This window comes from Mytilus trossulus, chromosome 13 (assembly GCF_036588685.1).
Source record: "Mytilus trossulus isolate FHL-02 chromosome 13, PNRI_Mtr1.1.1.hap1, whole genome shotgun sequence".
NCBI classification, from domain to species: Eukaryota; Metazoa; Mollusca; class Bivalvia; order Mytilida; family Mytilidae; genus Mytilus; species Mytilus trossulus.
In genome coordinates, this window is record NC_086385.1 from 60360998 (window position 1) to 60379904 (window position 18907).

At 33.8% G+C, this 18907-nt stretch overlaps 1 protein-coding gene across 2 annotated transcripts; it reads left to right on the forward strand.

Moving 5' to 3' along the window:
* The first annotated feature begins 4820 nt into the window (after window positions 1-4820).
* Window positions 4821-17368, forward strand: LOC134694711 (uncharacterized). Of its 2 annotated transcripts, none has more exons than XM_063555754.1 (2): window positions 4821-4952; window positions 15971-17368. In XM_063555754.1, exon 2 carries the CDS (start codon window positions 15978-15980, stop codon window positions 16815-16817), a length of 840 nt encoding a protein of 279 aa, XP_063411824.1. In that variant the 5' UTR covers window positions 4821-4952; window positions 15971-15977; the 3' UTR covers window positions 16818-17368. The 2 variants fall into 2 exon arrangements, with proteins under 2 accessions (XP_063411824.1, XP_063411823.1); XM_063555753.1 differs by lacking the exon at window positions 4821-4952 and adding an exon at window positions 8437-8774.
* The last annotated feature ends 1539 nt before the right edge of the window (window positions 17369-18907 follow it).

Genomic DNA, 18907 nt, shown 5'->3' on the forward strand with positions numbered 1-18907 from the left:
GTAATCTCTTTTCCGGCCTGACAGCATACTTTTCTCTCCTAAATCTGATATAAACTGTATACTGCACAAGTCTCATTATTATCTACGGTACAACACTATAAAAACGTCGTTACTTGTAGATCTATATAAACTCCATATATATTTTTGAAGGCTAGTAGGTACTGGAAAGTTGCTCCACGAAATGTGTTTCTATATGACATACATTGAATAAATTGTTATTTGCGTGGTATCAATTTTCATGGATTTTTGTGAAAATTGATTAACCGCAAATGTAAATCTTCAACGATTTCATATTATCTATTGGTTTCGATGCCAATTCAAGAATATCTAATTACAAGATAATTTCGGAATCAAACAGGAACTCGCACGCGATTCAAATAGCAATATTGTCTGTCAGAATACATTTCGTAACCTTTCAGGAAATCAAATAAAAAAAAAAATGTAATAACAGTGAGAATGGAAATGGGGAATGCGTCAAAAGACAAAAATCCGATCAGAGAGCAAAAATCGGTCAAAGGCTACCAATGGGTTTATCACAGCGGTGAAAATCCTGAACACGGAGGCGGGATTCAGCTGGCCCCTTAACAAGTTATGTACTAGTTCAGAGACAATGGATGTCACAACAAACTCTAAAACATATAAATGAGCTAAAATTAAAAAAACATTTAAGATTATAAAAAAACTCAGAATACTGGTGGATTTGTTGTATCAGCAGGTTTAATTTATAAAGTATACCTTGGAATATGATTGTCTTCTTACTAAGGCAATACTTTTTACGTTCGTGTATGAAAGCTTTATAATTGCAGGTGAAGATGAGCTGGAAAAATATATCAAAAATTTTTCGTCACCAATTGATTGTGATAATACGGGCAAAGGTGATTTATATTTCTTTTATTCTAAAACTTGTTGCGTTGTGACTGACAAGATGACATTGGTTACATTTATTGTTATTCGTTCTCACTCTGGACTTGGACTGTACTAATAACATGTAGGATCATCTAGAATAGCACCAGTTTAAAATAATCATGTCTAACTCGAGTTATGAATGGACAATATCTTACATTGCGTCAAGATAATTAAGCATTCTTTGGTTTTCGTTTATATTTTATTCAAATAAGGGGCAGTCATCAATTCTACTCAACGATATTATGTGATAGTGATTGTTTTTGGTTTTGGTATTCGTGCTTGTTGTTGTTTGTTCTTTCTGTTATTTGCTGTCTCCGAGTTTTTTTGGGGTTTTTTTGTGATTTTTGTCTAGAGTCTTTTTTTTATGTTATGCTTGTCTTGTATTTGAATAACATGCACTGTCGTTTCTCGAAAAGGTATAATACACTATAGACTAGATTCTTAATGAAATTTAAAAGTTATTTTTCACTTCCTATTTCTAGGATCAAACACAGCTACTATTTATGGATTCCTGTTCACTGTACCATGCTTAATTGTAGTAATTGCTGTTTTCATTCTATTAATAAATGTAGTACGAATGTGCAACTCTGCGACTAGGGAAATATCAACAGTTGTTAACCTAGAAAAGACCAAAGAAGGAACTGAATTTGGGGTTTATCATACAATCGACGAAAGTGTTATGCTTCCCATAAATGAAAAATTACATGTAAATATTGATTCAAATATAAACAAAGGGCTACTGAATAACAGCAGCAGGGACTGCAGGTATGATGTTAACATAGTCATTAACTTGCAAAACAATCACTGTTCTAGTAGAACCAGCTGTTCGTCACATGGGAAGCCAGCGCGGGAAATAGTGGATGTGGACTATTTAAATCCGTACACGACACTGAAGGACAACTGGCAGAAGGATTCACATGTGTATGGGGACAATACTAGAAAAGATAACCGGTGTGATGTACATCTCCACTCATACACTCGAACAAAACCCTACTGGAAGAAATCTGTTGATTTTGACATTGATTGTACGAACACTGACCTTGAATACGCAACGGATACAAAAAGTCGTTCAAACAGTTGGTGAGATCAGACCAATCATGATGTTATTTGAATTGGAATAATCATGTGATCTATGGACGTTTTTTTTTAAAACTTCCTTGATATTTAGGCCAATTATACATTATCTATCTTTACTTATTTTAAAAGTTTTTTATCATTTTAGTAATAAATACTATACATACACAAATGATCCTAAATAATCGATCTAGCTGATGGTTTACTTATTTTAAAAGTTTTTGTCATTTCAGTAATAAATACTATACATACATAAATGATCCTAAATAATCGATCTAACGGATGTTGGGAAAACTAATAAATATTCCAGCATACTAATTATTGGGACATAGACGCCAGTTGTATCTTCTTGAAAACTAATATATATTCTCTAAAATTGAGAATGGAAATGGGAATGTGTCAAAGAGACAACAACCCGACCATAGAAAAAACAACTGCAGAAGGTTAAACATGTTTATGAGATCTCAACCCTCCCGCTATACCTCTAGCCAATGTAGAAAAGTAAATGCATAACAAAACGCATATTTAAAATTCAATTCAAGAGAAGTCCGAGTCTGATGTCAGAAGTTGTTACCAAAGAAAATAAACAAAATGACAATAATACCTAAATAACAACAGACTACTAGCAGTTAAATGACATTCCAGCTCCAGACTTCGATTAAACTGAATGAAAGATTATGATTCCATCATATGAATATCAGGCACAATCCTTCCCGTTAGGGATTTTGTATCATACCATCATAACATATAGGAGAAGAACATGACCCGTGTCATGCCAACAACTGTTTTTTTTAATAAATGTGTTTAGTTCCGATGCAAAGACCCTTTAAGTGAATCAATATTAACGCCAAAATAAGCAATCTTTAATGACCTGACAACAGTATCATATCTACCTTCTTGATCAGTCTATTTAAAGGTTTTGTTAGTTTTTGAGGTGAATACTGACATTTTTGCGCTATACAAAGAATATTTCCATAAAAAATTGGATGTGAAATACCTGAACGTATAAGAAGTCTGCATGTTGAGCTATATTTACGAATGATGTCCTTATACCGATGATAAAATTTAGTAAATGTTTTGACTAGTTTGTGATATCGAAAACCCTGGTTTAATATTTTTTCAGTAATACGATAAATTAAATTTCTCTCGTTAAAATAATAAATATTGTTACATACACGAGCGAATCGTACAAGTTGAGATATATAAACACCGTAAGATGGCGACAATGGAACGTCACCATCTAAAAATGGATAATTAACGATAGGAAACGAAAAATCATCTCTTTTATCATTAATTTTAGTGTTAGGCTTTCCGTTAGTGATATAGATATCAAGATCGAGTAAAGGGCAGTGGTCATTGTTAGTATTAGCTTTGTTTAAAGTAAGTTCAACAGGATAAATTTCTCCAGCATACTAATTATTGGTTCATAGGCGCCAGTTGTATCTTCTTGAAAAGTAATAGATATGCCAGCATACTAATTATTGTTACATAGACGCCCGTTATATCTACTTGAAAACTCATCATAGATACTAGGCCTATAATGTGGATGCCAAAAGTGCGATTCATCAGTAACGCTCCAAACAAATCATTGGTATCGTCTCAATTTGGACACATGAACATCCAAATCCAAATAACTCACAGATATATAGTATCTATGTTTTGTTAAAAAAAATCTCCGTTGTTTGTAAAGCCAGCATTGATGAGGTCACGGGCTACCTTTCATTTTCACTTTGGTGATTTCATTCATGGTCTGTTGATGTATAAACATAGATTGAGAGGCCTAGGCTTACCAAAAGTATTAAAGAAACCATTGGGTCAAGAAATCATTATAGATTTCCGAGATCTGAACATCGGTAAAAAGTAAAATCACAAAAATACCCAACTCCGAGGAAAATGCAAAATGGAAAGTCCCTAATCAAATGGCAAAATCAATAGCTCAAACACATTAAACGAATGGATAACAACTGTCATATTCCTGACTTGGTACAGGCATTTTCTTATGTAGAAAATGGTGGCATGAACCTGGTTATATAGCGCTTAACCTCTGTATGACAGTCGCATCAAATCCCATTAAATGGACAACGATGCGTAAACAAAACAAACAGACATAATATGTAAAATTATCAAAACTTTTTCAACGATAATGAGAGCATCATGTTATCTAGACTTGTGTATCAGTTCATTTAGTCGTATGGCCAATTTGAAAGGTAGACTTTAGTGATGTGTTATAAATACTTTTAGTTCATTTTTTATACATAAATTATGACGTTATTTTTCTTGTTTTATATTGTCATATTGGGGTCTTTTATAGCTGACTATGTGGTATGGGTTTGCTCATTATTGAAGGCCATACAGTGACCTATAGTTGTTAATTTCTGTGTCATTTGGTCTCTTGTAGAGAGTTGTCTAATGGGCAATCATGCCACATCTTCTTTTTCTTATATTTAGCGTCCTTCCATTTAGTCGCACGACAAATACCAGGTGAAAAGTGTTATAATGGTAGTCTAACCATGAAGCTGTTATCCAAAACCATTGGTGAGTTGGCAATAGAAATATGGTTACTCAATGTCTTCTTTCGACCGACACTAACACTCCTGAAAAAGTGTGGGTGTCTGTTAGGCTGGGTGGGATGAACATGTACGCATTCACGTCTAAACAAATAAATTCATCTTAAGAAGTCTGTCAATGACAATATATGCATGAGTCCTTGTTAGGTCATTCCGAAAATTGAACAAATTAAGATAATGACATTGATATTAAACAAATTATCAAGGTTGAGATAACTTAATGTTTTCTCAGCTTATTTAGTTGTTGTTATACTTCTGTTACTAAAATAAGTGTAAACATAATGTGTATTACACAATATTGAGGATCTGATAGAGATTTACATAATTTGTATTACAAAATGTTTGTGGATTTGATAGAGATTAACTTGAATGATGGGATTAGAAATAAAGAATAAACAAAAATAAGTAAGACAAAGAAATGTAATAGTAGTATACCGCCCTGATAGGGATTTACATATAGGATCATATAGAGAATGGTGGAATTAAAAATAAACAATAAACAAAAATATGAAAAAGAAAGATAGGTAATAGTAGGATCATAGTAGTATTCCGCTGTTTAATAGTCACTAATCGATTTAATCCAAGTCAAAAACCAAAACAGAGGGAAACAACAGAAAAGAGGGAGAAAAACAGGAACAACAGAAACACTGAACTACTACAAAAATAAACGCCAACATACAAAAATAATAAATGACAGAATAATGTGGCGCTTAAGGGGGCTCGCGGGTCTAAATCATTTTTTAAAATTAAATATAGGATTTCTCTATATTTTTCTATAAACGAACTGTATCTTATTTTCAATAGAAAAATAAAATAAAAAAAATGGGGTCACCGTTCATTTACGCTCACAATCTGCCTTCGAAAGAAGCATACATTTTAGTTAATGTCCTTTTTTTCTGTTGAATTAATAGGAGAAATATCGGTAATATCGAAATAAAAAAAAGAACTAAATTACAGAAATCGCTTAAATTTTACAATTATTAAGTTAATGTACAGCTATTCGAAACCAACAATAAAAAATATAGGTCACCAATGAGTTAAAAAAGATATTTCAATTTTAATGCCAAAAAATGGCATTTTTGCACCAAAGGGAGATAATTTGGAGCTTGTTCAGTGATATCAACATTTTAAAAGTCACCTGGGGCCAACACGAATTGATTTTTTGGAATGATTTTTGGATCATATGATAAAGAAAAAACTACTTAAGTTAGTAAATAAAATTTGCTATGAAATTTTTTTTTTTTTTTTTCGGAAAATCTTATACCCGCGAGCCTCCTTTTAAAAATAGAGAAAGAAAATAGAAAAAAATACCAAGAATAAAGAAATATAACCTTAAATTAGAGAAACAGAAATGAAGATCTCTCACCAAGGCCCTCATATAAATGGTCTAAACGTGTATTCTGATATCTGTAAAGTGATAATCAAGTGCACAGTTTAATCTTTAAGATGACACGCTTGTCTAAAATTTATCTTAACAAAAAACCACTTGAGACAAAATACGAATTCTTCTACTTAGAATTTTATTTCTTCGTTGTAGAAATGAATGTTTTTACAATGCTTGTGATTGTCATACTCATTCGAGGGCAAAAGAAGTCATAATAAATATATCCAGACGAATTATCCGGAGAAAAAAAATCACGGAAACATCGCATTTGAAATCCACAAAAAGTTAACTTATAAATAAATTGGCAGTTATAATATGACCAAGAAACCTCTTTCTTTTAAAAAATGGATGACATTGCTTGAGAAAAAATAGACCGATAGTTTTCTCATTTGCAGAATAAAAAAGGGATATATAGAGTAGACATAAATAATTCAAAATAGAAATGATAAGAGAATAATTGGGTTCTAAAATATAAAGAATTGAGAATAATGACAAAAGATATATAAAAGTAAAATCACAAAAATACTGAACCCCGATGAAAATTCAAAAAGGAAATCACATCAAACAAATGGACAACTGTCATATTCCTGACTTGGTACAGGCATTTTCATATGTAGAAAATATTAAGTTGAGCCTTGTTTTGTAGCGTTAAACCTCTCACTTGTATAACTGTCGCATCGAACTCCTTTATATTTACAACGATAAACGAACAAAAAGGACATAATAGGTAAAACTGTCAAAATAGGGGTGCAGCAGTCGACTCATCATTCCTAGGTCATTGAAGAAAAGAGAAAAACAACTATCCAAATTAAAGAAATACTCAAATGAATAAACCTCATTCAAACCATCATGTATACCCCACATTTTCCTTTACTAGTATTCAATATAAAAAAAAAGAAGATGTGGTATGATTGTCAATGAGACAACTGTCCACAAAAGACCAAAATGACACAGACATTTTAAAACAACTATAGGTCACCGTACGGCTTTCAACAATGAGCAAAGCTCATACCACATAGTCGGCTGTAAAAGGACCCGATAAGACAATGTAAAACAATTCAAAAGAAAAAAATAACGGACTCATTAAAATAAAAAAAAAATGAACGAAAAACAAATATGTAACACATATTAAACAAACGACAACCACTGAATAACAGGCTCCTGACTTGGGACAGGCACATACATAAATAACGTTTACATTTTGCACTTTTTAAACAATATGTAACCCACTATTATCACAGGACTTTTAAAAGGATTGTAATTTAACATAGACTTTACACTGCACTTCAATGTGATTTATAGAATAGTATTTTGTATTTGTGAAAACACGCCAATTCAGTGTAATATGATGATTTATTGTATTTATAAAACTTTATGTAAATACCAGGTTATAAGTAAATATTAACTGTATGGAGCACATCAATATATTTCTTTAATTGTGGTAAACGTTTCCTTTCAGTATTATATTTGGTGATGATTTGCGGAAAAGGTATATTTATTGAACACATTATAAACTGTATGCATACATTAGAAAAATGAAAGTATTGGAAATTCTCAATTGATTTGTTCCGTTAGATATAATAATTGTAAATTGGATTTGTACAATTTCATTATTTTAGGATAATAAAAGTATTTTTCATCTGTAAGGCAAATTGCCATTATATTGTTCATTACCCTAATCTATTGTTTAATGTCTTTTGGTGAGTTCGATCCCCGCAATCTTAATTTACGATTGATAGGAATGTCGCTAGTTCTTGTCGGTCATTGCGGCTTCCCCTCTTAATCAAAATTAGAACTGACCGACACAACATAAACATACAGTTTGAAGACATATATAAAAGAAAAAACTGAAAAAACTTTCTATTCTATAGATTTATATGTCCTTTTTATTTTTTGAATTCGTGAAGTGGAAGAACGTAGCATTAGGCAGTGGCGGATCCAGAAATTTTCCTAAGTGGGGGTCCATTGACTGTCTAAGAGGGGGCCTGCTCCAGTCTCGCTTCAGTGATTCCCTATATAGGCAACCAATTTTTTTTCCAAAAAGGTGGACCAGGGCCTCCTGAGCCGCCCCAAAAATCCGCCTCTGTTAGGACGTGCTATTCCATTTAGTTTAGGTCCCATATCAGTTTTATTGAAGGTGAAATGAACCATTTGCCAATTAATCGTATACGTAACTCTAATTTAAAATCCCGAACCATAATTCTTAAAAAAATAACATTTTGAATCTTCAATCATGACAATTTTTAATGTCCTTAATTTTCCATTTATTTTTAAAAGTCTCTTTGTACCAAAATAAGATCAACTTTCTTAATTATAAAAAAATGACAAAACTTTAACTATATATTACAAATACTTTAATTACATTAACACTGAGACGATCTTGAAACTCTTTTGGTCATTCAATTAACCCAATCAATACGGGCACTTTAAAATCAATCTCCCATGAACAAACAATTCACTGCTTCAATGGATTTAGGACTTTAAATATTGAATACACGGAAAGTAAAAATTAGATTTAAATATACACTTTATAAGTCTTCCCTTCTGACACACGTAATGAGATCGCTAGTAGCAACATGCTTAGCAAAACAAATTTTAACTGATTTAAAAAGTTAGTATTTAATATGAAATTGAACGGTATTAGTACAGCTTTCAACGGATTAGATCACGTGATTTCGGCTGCTAGATTTTAAATCTTAAGATCATTTTAACGTCAGAGGAATTTTGAGATGGGAAATTATTGTCAAACCTAAAATCGTGACACAATCTTATTGATTCGATTGATGTTCTGATAAAGTGTCATTAAAGGATAACTCAGAACAGGTGAAATAGGTGGAAAACAGGTAAGTCTTAAAAATAATATCATTTTACGAATTTTGGGGAAACCTTTCTTTATAACGGAGACTTTAGGGAAGGGGAAGGGGAGGCCGGGGTAGTTTAAAAGTGATAAAATCAAATTATGTTTTACCTCCCCACCTCTCTTGAAAAATTATTGAAATACTAAAGTATTCGTAATACAAAAATGAAACCGAAGAAGGAAACTATCTAACTATCTATATATATTTAAGTATTAAACTAATTTAAAGATATGTGTTTTAGTCATTGTCTATCTAAACAAGTTAAGTCCCCCTCCTAACGTACACTTTAAAGTCAACTCCTCCTCGGAACAGGTTTAATATATACACTAAAAATAATTTGATCTGCAATGGAAAGCGTTTATTGTGGTGATTTGTTTAATAATAATGTTCTTTTTAATCTTAAACTTCCATCTAAGAACTCACTAATCGCTAAGTATTTGTCCTCTTTTCTGTGCGTAGACCTAACTTTTTATAGCACATTTACAGTTTGAACGGGTTGATACCGTGATATTTATAGGTCATAATTCTCAGATATCAACTGAAGTAGCTCAGTGACAACTTTCTTCAAACTTTCAGAAAAATCTTCTACTAAATTAAGTAATTTCAATTGCTTCATCTTACATTTACGGATAAAAAAAAGTAAAATCACAAAAATACTGAACTCAGAGGAAAATCAATTTGGAAAGTCCATAATCACATGGCAAAATCAAAAAACTAAACGCATCAAAAACGAATGGACAAGAACTGTCATATTCCTGACTTGGTACAGGCATTTTCAAATGTAGAAAATGGTGGATTAAACCTGGTTCTATAGCGCTAACCCTCTCACTTTAATAACAGTCTCATCAAATTCCGCTACATTTACATGATGCATTGAAGAATGGATTGCATTTATTAATTTAAGATTTTAAGGTGAGAGGATAAGGAGTCTACGATTATAAGCTGTATCTTCAAAAATCGTGTCCAGTGCTTCTGATTTTTCTGCCAGATACAAATGACCACAATCAACAAATGCCATGGATTTGTTGAGCATACATAACAACCTCCTTCCCCCCTCAGTGTGCCGTCATGCAGACAATTCTAAACATCAGAGTACAACCTCCTTTCCCCCTCAGTGTGTCGTCAGACAATTCTAAACATCATAATACAACCTCCTACCCCCCTCAGTGTGCCGTCAGACAATTCTAAACATCATAATACAACCTCCTTCCCCCCTCAGTGTGCCGTCAGACAATTCTAAACATCAGAATACAACCTCCTTCCCCCCTCAGTGTGCCGTCAGACAATTCTAAACATCAGAAAACAACCTCCTTCCCCCTCAGTGTGTCGTCAGACAATTCTAAACATCATAATACAACCTCCTTCCCCCTCAGTGTGTCGTCAGACAATTCTAAACATCATAATACAACCTCCTTCCCCCCTCAGTGTACCGTCAGACAATTCTAAACATCAGAATACAACCTCCTTCCCCCCTCAGTGTGCCGTCAGACAATTCTAAACATCAGAATACAACCTCCTTCCCCCCTCAGTGTGCCGTCAGACAATTCTAAACATCAGAAAACAACCTCCTTCCCCCCTCAGTGTGTTGTCAGACAATTCTAAACATCAGAATACAACCTCCTTCTCCCTCAGTGTGCCGTCAGACAATTCTAAACATCAGAATACAACCTCCTTCCCCCCCCCCCTCAGTGTGTCGTCAGACAATTCTAAACATCAGAATACAACCTCCTTCCCCCCTCAGTGTGTCGTCAGACAATTCTAAACATCAGAATACAACCTTCTTCCCCCCTCAGTGTGTCGTTAGACAATTCTAAACATCAGAATACAACCTCCTTCCCCCTCAGTGTGTCGTCAGACAATTCTAAACATCAGAATACAACCTCCTTCCCCCCTCAGTGTGTCGTTAGACAATTCTAAACATCAGAATACAACCTCCTTCCCCCTCAGTGTGTCGTCAGACAATTCTAAACATCAGAATACAACCTTCTTCCCCCCTAAGTGTGCCGTTAGACAATTCTAAACATCGGAATACAACCTCCTTCCCCCCTCTGTGTGCCGTTAGACAATTCTAAACATCAGAATATAACCTCCTTCCCCCCTCAGTGTGCCGTCAGACAATTCTAAACATCAGAATACAACCTCCTTCCCCCCTCAGTGTGCCGTTAGACAATTCTAAACATCAGAATACAACCTCCTTCCCCCCTCAGTGTGTCGTTAGACAATTCTAAACATCAGAATACAACCTCCTTCCCCCCTCAGTGTGCCGTTAGACAATTCTAAACATCAGAATACAACCTCCTTCCCCCCTCTGTGTGCCGTTAGACAATTCTAAACATCAGAATACAACCTCCTTCCCCCCTCAGTGTGCCGTCATACAATTCTAAACATCAGAATACAACCTCCTTCCCCCTCAGTGTGCCGTTAGACAATTCTAAACATCAGAATATAGAGTAATATATGATACATGTTTTTATTATTTGAAATGTACTTTGAACTAACTGTCAGTAACTGGAGAGCGGGACATTTTTTACCCCGTTACATTCTTTATGTGCCTGTAACATGTCGGGATTCTGTAATTATGTGGTTGTCGTTCGTTATATTTGTTTCTCGCAACTGATTTTTTTTGTTACAAACTAAGCCGTGAGCGTCTCGTTTTGATTATTGCATATTTTTCACCTCGGTGTCTTATTCAGATTTAACATATTTTATTTACACAAAGTAAAATGGATACTGTTTTTTATATGTTGTGATGTTATGCTATTGTTTCAGAAAAAGGGAGAAGGTTTGGGCCCATTAAAACGTTTAATCCCGCTGCAAATGTTTGCACCTGTCCTAAGTCAGGAATCTGATGTACAGTAGTTGTCGTTTGTTTATGTAATATATACGTGTTTCTCGTTTCTCGTTTTGTTTATATAGATTAGACCGTTGGTTTTCCCGTTTGAATGGTTTTACACTAGTAATTTTGGGGCCCTTTATAGCTTGTTGTTCGGTGTGAGCCAAGGCTCCGTGTTGAAGGCCGTACTTTAACCTATAATGGTTTAATTTTTAAATTGTTATTTGGATGGAGAGTTGTCTCATTGGCACTCACACCACATCTTCCTATATCTATTGACACAAGTAAGACATACTTATAAACAATGCCGTTAGTTTTCTCGTTTCAATTGTTTTACATTGTCTTATCGAGGCCTTTTATAGCTGACTATGCGGTATGGGCTTTGTTCATTGTTAAAGGCCGTACGGTGACCTATATATAGTTATTAATATCTGTGTCATTTTGGTCTCTTGTGGACAGTTGTCTCAGTGGCAATCATACCACATCTTCTTCTTTTTTTTTACATATATATTATGAAGTCCATCCCGAATAACAATAAATTACAATATTATACGATATTTATATGAGCATGCAATAATTAAACAGATTCAATACTTTACGAGTCTACTAATTGAATAAAAACGAAACAGAAATAACGTAAAAAATCATAATTGTGGTGTCTTATAAAGCCGACTATATAAACGTTATTGGTTTGTCTCATTGTTAAAGGTACGGTTGCCTATAACTGCTTACGTCAACATTATTTGAACTTTGGTGGACAGTTGTCTCTTTGGCAATCATATTACATCTCTTTATATTTGCATAAGCAATGAAAAAAAAATGAAAAAATGAAGGAACTATTCATTTTACATTATTCGTATTCTTAATGTTTCCAGAAATGTTTCTTACTTGTTATAATTGTATAGCATTAGATCAAACAAATGTTTACTTTACAATTAAATGAATATTAAATACATACCAACGTTAACGCATCTGCAAAATATTGCATATAAAACGGATTTATTACAGTGTTAAATACATACATGTACACGTAAATTGTAGGAAAATGACATTTTAAATGCACTATTTCATTTCATTACCTTTAGTCTACCCCCAGGTGTGTAATTTTTCTTAATATAAGATTTAAACATTAATCTTTACAACAGCGACAAAAAGATTTAACATATTTTAAATGCGGTCGTGTTCTCACCCTCTATAAGATCCTCTGTAAGATCGATCTCAACAAGGTCTCTACTCTCTTTGTAGTAAGTCTCTGTAAGATCGATCTCAACAAGGTGTCTACTCTCTTTGTAGTAAGTCTGTAACGCGTCATGTATGTCATTACTAAATTAATGATCTACCGATTTATTTAAAATTTAAAAGTATGTGACCACCCTCGAACATTTCTTTTTCTTAGGGTTCTTATCGTTATTTTTCCCCTGTCGTTTGCTTAATTTGTAACCGTTAGAACATATTGCAGTCACGATATTAATGAGTCATTAATTTTCTCGTTTGAATAGTTTTACATTTTTTTACCGTTGTGTTTTTTATCCAGTATGGGTTTTCCTCATTGTTGAAGGCCGTATGGTTACTTATAGTTATTAAATTCTATGTCAATGATGTCTCTTGTAGAGAGTTGTCGTACCACATATTTTTATTTTAATATTGCACAATGCTGTCAACGTTTCTAAATTCATTCGAACATGAACTGGATACACATTCTAAAGTAAATTGTATCTATTAAACAAGGACTGTTGATTTCTTGGGTGCGTTTTTATTTGCAATTTCCCATTTCTATATTGATCTCGAGAATAAAACTAGTAATAAAATCACCATAAACACTGTATGACAAAATAAACATTCACTGTTCTTATGGTTACGTAGGAACATAAAATGTCGAGGCTGTATTATACATTATTTCATTGTAAAAAGTTACAACACAAATTAACGTACACGATTGTAATGTCAATGTCATTGTAAAAAGTTACAACACAAATTACCGTACACGATTTTAATGTCAATGTCATTGTAAAAAGTTACAACACACATTACCGTACACGATTGTAATGTCAATGGAATTGTAAACAGTAACAACACACATTACCGTACACGATTGTAATGTCAATGGAATTGTAAACAGTAACAACACACATTACCGTACACGATTGTAATGTCAATGGAATTGTAAACAGTAACAACACACATTACCGTACACGATTGTAATGTCAATGGAATTGTAAAAAGTTACAACACACATTACCGTACACGATTGTAATGTCAATGTCATTGTAAAAAGTTACAACACACATTACCGTACACGATTGTAATGTCAATGTCATTGTAAAAAGTTACAACACAAATTACCGTACACGATTGTACATTGTAATGTCAATGGAACAGGTCAGCAACCCAACGACATTAAAATCGAGAAAAAAAAACCAACTAGAAGCTAAACAGTATTCCACACGTCTTTAAAAAGTTTAGAAGCGACATAAATAAGACTTTCAAGCGACAATTTATAACGTTTAGGCATGAAAAAAGGTGATCGTTATTCCCCGAAGACAGAAGCCCAACAGTAAACGAAGCTTATTTGTCTGCTCGTCAAAAAAACGATAAATTACAATAGACAAATACCTTTAAAAGTTAACGTTAGGCTCTATACCCCCTAGACAGGACGGGAACACCATTTAAAAGATTAATCCATTTTTTTTGTATATGTTTTTATTTTGTTAAAGATTTATTTACACATATAAATTTTATATTTGTAAATAAATCTTTAACAAAATGGCTTTTCCAAAAATTCAATAACTACTTGTTTTATTTGAAGAACAGCGAAGTGTATTATCAAAATATACAGTCTGCTTGTATGTACATGTAGTCTAATTAAAAGCTTTTAATTACTTGATAGTGAGACAGATCTATACAATGTCCTTCACTCTCTATTTGTTATAGATACCTATCCAAACAATGTAGTTAGTTTGACCTAATGTGGTATTGATATCTGATAATATAAGGGCAATCAATGTCTTATGAAGTAACCCACTCAATTGTTTAAATGGGTAACTATAACGAAATTAAAGCTGAACCATTTCAAATCGATAATTATATTGGAAAAAATAAATAATGGCGATAGTTCTTCACATAAAAATTCTAATTTAGAATCAAACAATCGACAATTTATTCAACGGTTTTTAATTTAAAATTATAAAATTGATATGAATTTGAATACGGGGAACAAAGCAAACTTCAAAGGTGTGTTAACACAGAGGCAATGGATAAGTGACGATATGTGATAAAATGAGACAGCAAGAGAAAAACAAAAGAAATTAAAACTGACACCTAAGGTTCAGAAATAAAGGTAACAGTAGTAAACCGCTGTTCAAATTTCATAAATCGATAGAGAAAAAACAAATCCGGGTTACAAACTAAAACTGAAGGAAACGTATCAGAACACTTATATATAACATCTGAAAATACAGCGGATCCAATACCATATAGTCTACCTTTTTGATTTTCTATTTCTTTTACTTTCACTAATACGAGCTGAACTACAAAACTAAATGACGTCACATAATAGACATTACCTAGGGACAGAAGTTTAAAATGCAAGTACATACACTTTAATCATGACTGCTACATTAAACTCATTGATCTTAAAACAATAAAGATATAGCTAAAACACAGACAACATTATATCAGTGTTAGACAGTGTGATTATTGATCTTTGTCCGTACCGGTACAGAATGAGATCAACTCTTGTTTGGCTTTAATTAAAAGTTTTACCCTTTAATGACGACGGGCCGACAGGTTTCAATGTTTAATTATAAAACTAACACCACGACGTCTTACGGACAATCTTTTGATCAATATTTATATATTACTTTAAATACTGGACTTAAGCATTAAAAACAATAATATATTATAATCTTACATTTGATTTCATAATATTAGCTTTCATTTAAAGAACATAAAAACATAGTGACATCATGAAGTCGTTTATTGCCGTTATAAGGGAACATCTCTTTGAAAAACGAAATAAAACATGCTTCGTTACATTAATTGACGTTTATAATGACCACATATTTCCGTTTGTACAATAGTACAGAAACATTTACATACAAGTACTACCTTTCATAAAAGCTTGCCTGACCTTGGTATTAAAGTAAACTTACCGATGACCACAGGAAAGTAGTGCAAATGAAAATGTGCAATTTTGTCTGATATATATAAGCCTTCAGACTTCTTTCGTTTGATGATATTAAATCCCATTAGGTGTTTCATTGTAATTAATCTGCCTCCGGAAAGGCCACATGCAGTGACATGTCACATGTTGGTTAATAAAATTATCTGCATCTCTTTTTGCTTTCAGTTTAACCATGAGTGGGATGTATTACAAACGTGAGGTGATGCCACCACCGCCAGTTACCTATGGATACCGAAAAATTGCTTCAAGGCAAGAGGAACATGACATCACTAACAGACTCATCAGATCCACTTATGAACGCAAAATATGGTCTGAAGAATCCAAGCAAGTGTCGAACTACCAGTATTTAATCGAAAACGGAAACAGACGACGTCCTCCTTCATCGTGTACACGAACACCGACGCCTTCAAATACTAAACGATACGACTCGAAACGCCTGTCAGAACGTGATATGATCCGAATGCTCCGAAGACTACTTAAACCCACTGAGAGTATGTACAACGCTCAGATAACTGCAAAGAAAGAGGAGGAACAAGAATTAAAGGAGGGACGAATTTGTCGATCAAAAACTCCGAGTGAAGCCGAAGAGAAGATACTTCGAAGGGTGCAGCGTCCAACAACCGCTTCTCGCGCCAAAAAAATAAACGACTGTCATCTTTGTTATGAACATGAAAACAAAACAGAAAATTCGCCTCCCGATGCATTCGATTATGAATATGGGAATGATAGTCGAATTCTAAAACATGACGATGTAAATGAACTCGTGAGACGTGTACGCACGCCAACATATTCTTCTGTCGACAAACGGAGATGTGGCGATGAACGAAAATGTCCGAAAACTCCCGTGCAAATAGACGAAGTGAAAATACGAGCACAGTTACCGTTAGTGAGTGGACTTTCACGGACAAAGAATGTGGAGGATATTGTTAATAGATTATATCCCAAACCTAAATATAGAATTGTCCCATCAGCTACTCCGTATACAACTTATACTTCGGAACCTATAGAATGATAATGAGGCTGATTTATTTATAGATATTAATCCATTAGAATATCCTACCAAACTTGCTCATAGACATGGTGCAATGTGTTACTTCTTATTGCTTTTTTGCATAATGGTAATTTTAACGTTGTTAAACACTGGACTGTAATGCATTTAATTTAAGACTTTAAACGTTAAATGTGTATGTTTATTTCAGGCTCATTATATAAGGTTAAATCATAAAGTTTATAGCCTGTTAAAAGTCCTTGTCATAAGAATTAATAGTAGAATATTTTGGGGGATACTCATTTTGGCTTTTTGGTCGGCGTTGATTGTTATGAACGATCTAACTACCGTTTAAGTTGTGGTCCTAAATATTGTTGTTTAGTTGTGACGTGGGGTTGCTGTCTCAGCTCATTGTCGTATTCCAGACTATTTGTTTATTTATTTTCAGAGAATGTTTTTTTTTGCAATGGCATTTAACATATATGTCGTATTTAATGATAGAAACAAACTTTTATATTCATGACAATATGTATGCCATGAAAATTAATGAATGCAAATAAAACTACAGAAATATTTGCGTGCATGTATTATTGGGATATATTCTGGATGAACACAGGAAATTGAAACATATATATTGACAGTTAGATATACTGTCTAAAAATGAACACACAAGCGGTATTAATTGTTGCAATTTCAGAAAAAGCAGTACACAAGACCTACATATAATTTGAGGGTTTAAGGTGGTTTACAGGATAAAAAAGAAAAGTAAAAATAATATAGAAAAGTAATTGAGTGTTAAGATTTAAAGAATAGAGGATTAAAGGCGACAAAAGAAGAAGATCAGTACACTGCCTAGAAAATCAAACATTGCTCTGCTATAACTTTTATTATCTCCCCTGGCTTAAATTTGGCATTTAGATTTTCTCATTTTTTGGCGTTTGTCGTCCGTCGTCATTCACCTTTACAAAATTATTCTCCTTTGAAACAATTTGGCTATATTTAACAAAACTTGGCCATGATTATCATTGGGTATCAAGTTTAGAAATGTGTCCGATTACCATTCTACACGATTGCTAACAGGCTTTAAAATAGAACATAGGACAACATACAAGTCGTGTCTATCATTTTGAAAACCGTTATAAGCGGAGGGATCTGATGGAGCAAAACATGTTTAGTATGTTGAGCGCTACGAATGATCCGTACACAGCAATACTGTCATACGACTTATTATAGGAGTTACTGCCCTTTAATGACAAATTTTACATTTTTTTTTTAATTTGCCTATTATCTGGAAAATGTCTTTTACTTGGTGTACCCATTTTGTTTCCCTGATTAGCTTGATAAAAGACGGTCTACTCTCACAAGCCAACTTTGCCACATGTGAAAATAAAAGTAACAGACCAAGTTCAACCCACCACATTATAGGTGAGATGTCTGATCTAGTAAGATAACACCGTCACACGTGAAAGTGAAAGTAACAGACCAGGTTCAACCCACCACATTATAGGTGAGATGTCTGATCTAGTAAGATAACACCGTCACACGTGAAAGTGAAAGTAACAGACCAGGTTCAACCCACCACATTATAGGTGAGATGTCTGATCTAGTAAGATAACACCGTCACACGTGAAAGTGAAAGTAACAGACCAGGTTCACCCCACCACATTATAGGTGAGATGTCTGATCTAGTAAGATAACACCGTCACACGTGAAAGTGAAAGTAACAGACCAGGTTCACCCCACCACATTATAGGTGAGATGTCTGATCTAGTAAGATAACACCGTCACACGTGAAAGTGAAAGTAACAGACCAAGTTCACCCCACCACATTATAGGTGAGATGTCTGATCTAGTAAGATAACACCGTCACACGTGAAAGTGAAAGTAACAGACCAGGTTCAACCCACCACATTATAGGTGAGATGTCTGATCTAGTAAGATAACACCGTCACACGTGAAAGTGAAAGTAACAGACCAAGTTCACCCCACCACATTATAGGTGAGATGTCTGATCTAGTAAGATAACACCGTCACACGTGAAAGTGAAAGTAACAGACCAGGTTCACCCCACCACATTATAGGTGAGATGTCTGATCTAGTAAGATAACACCGTC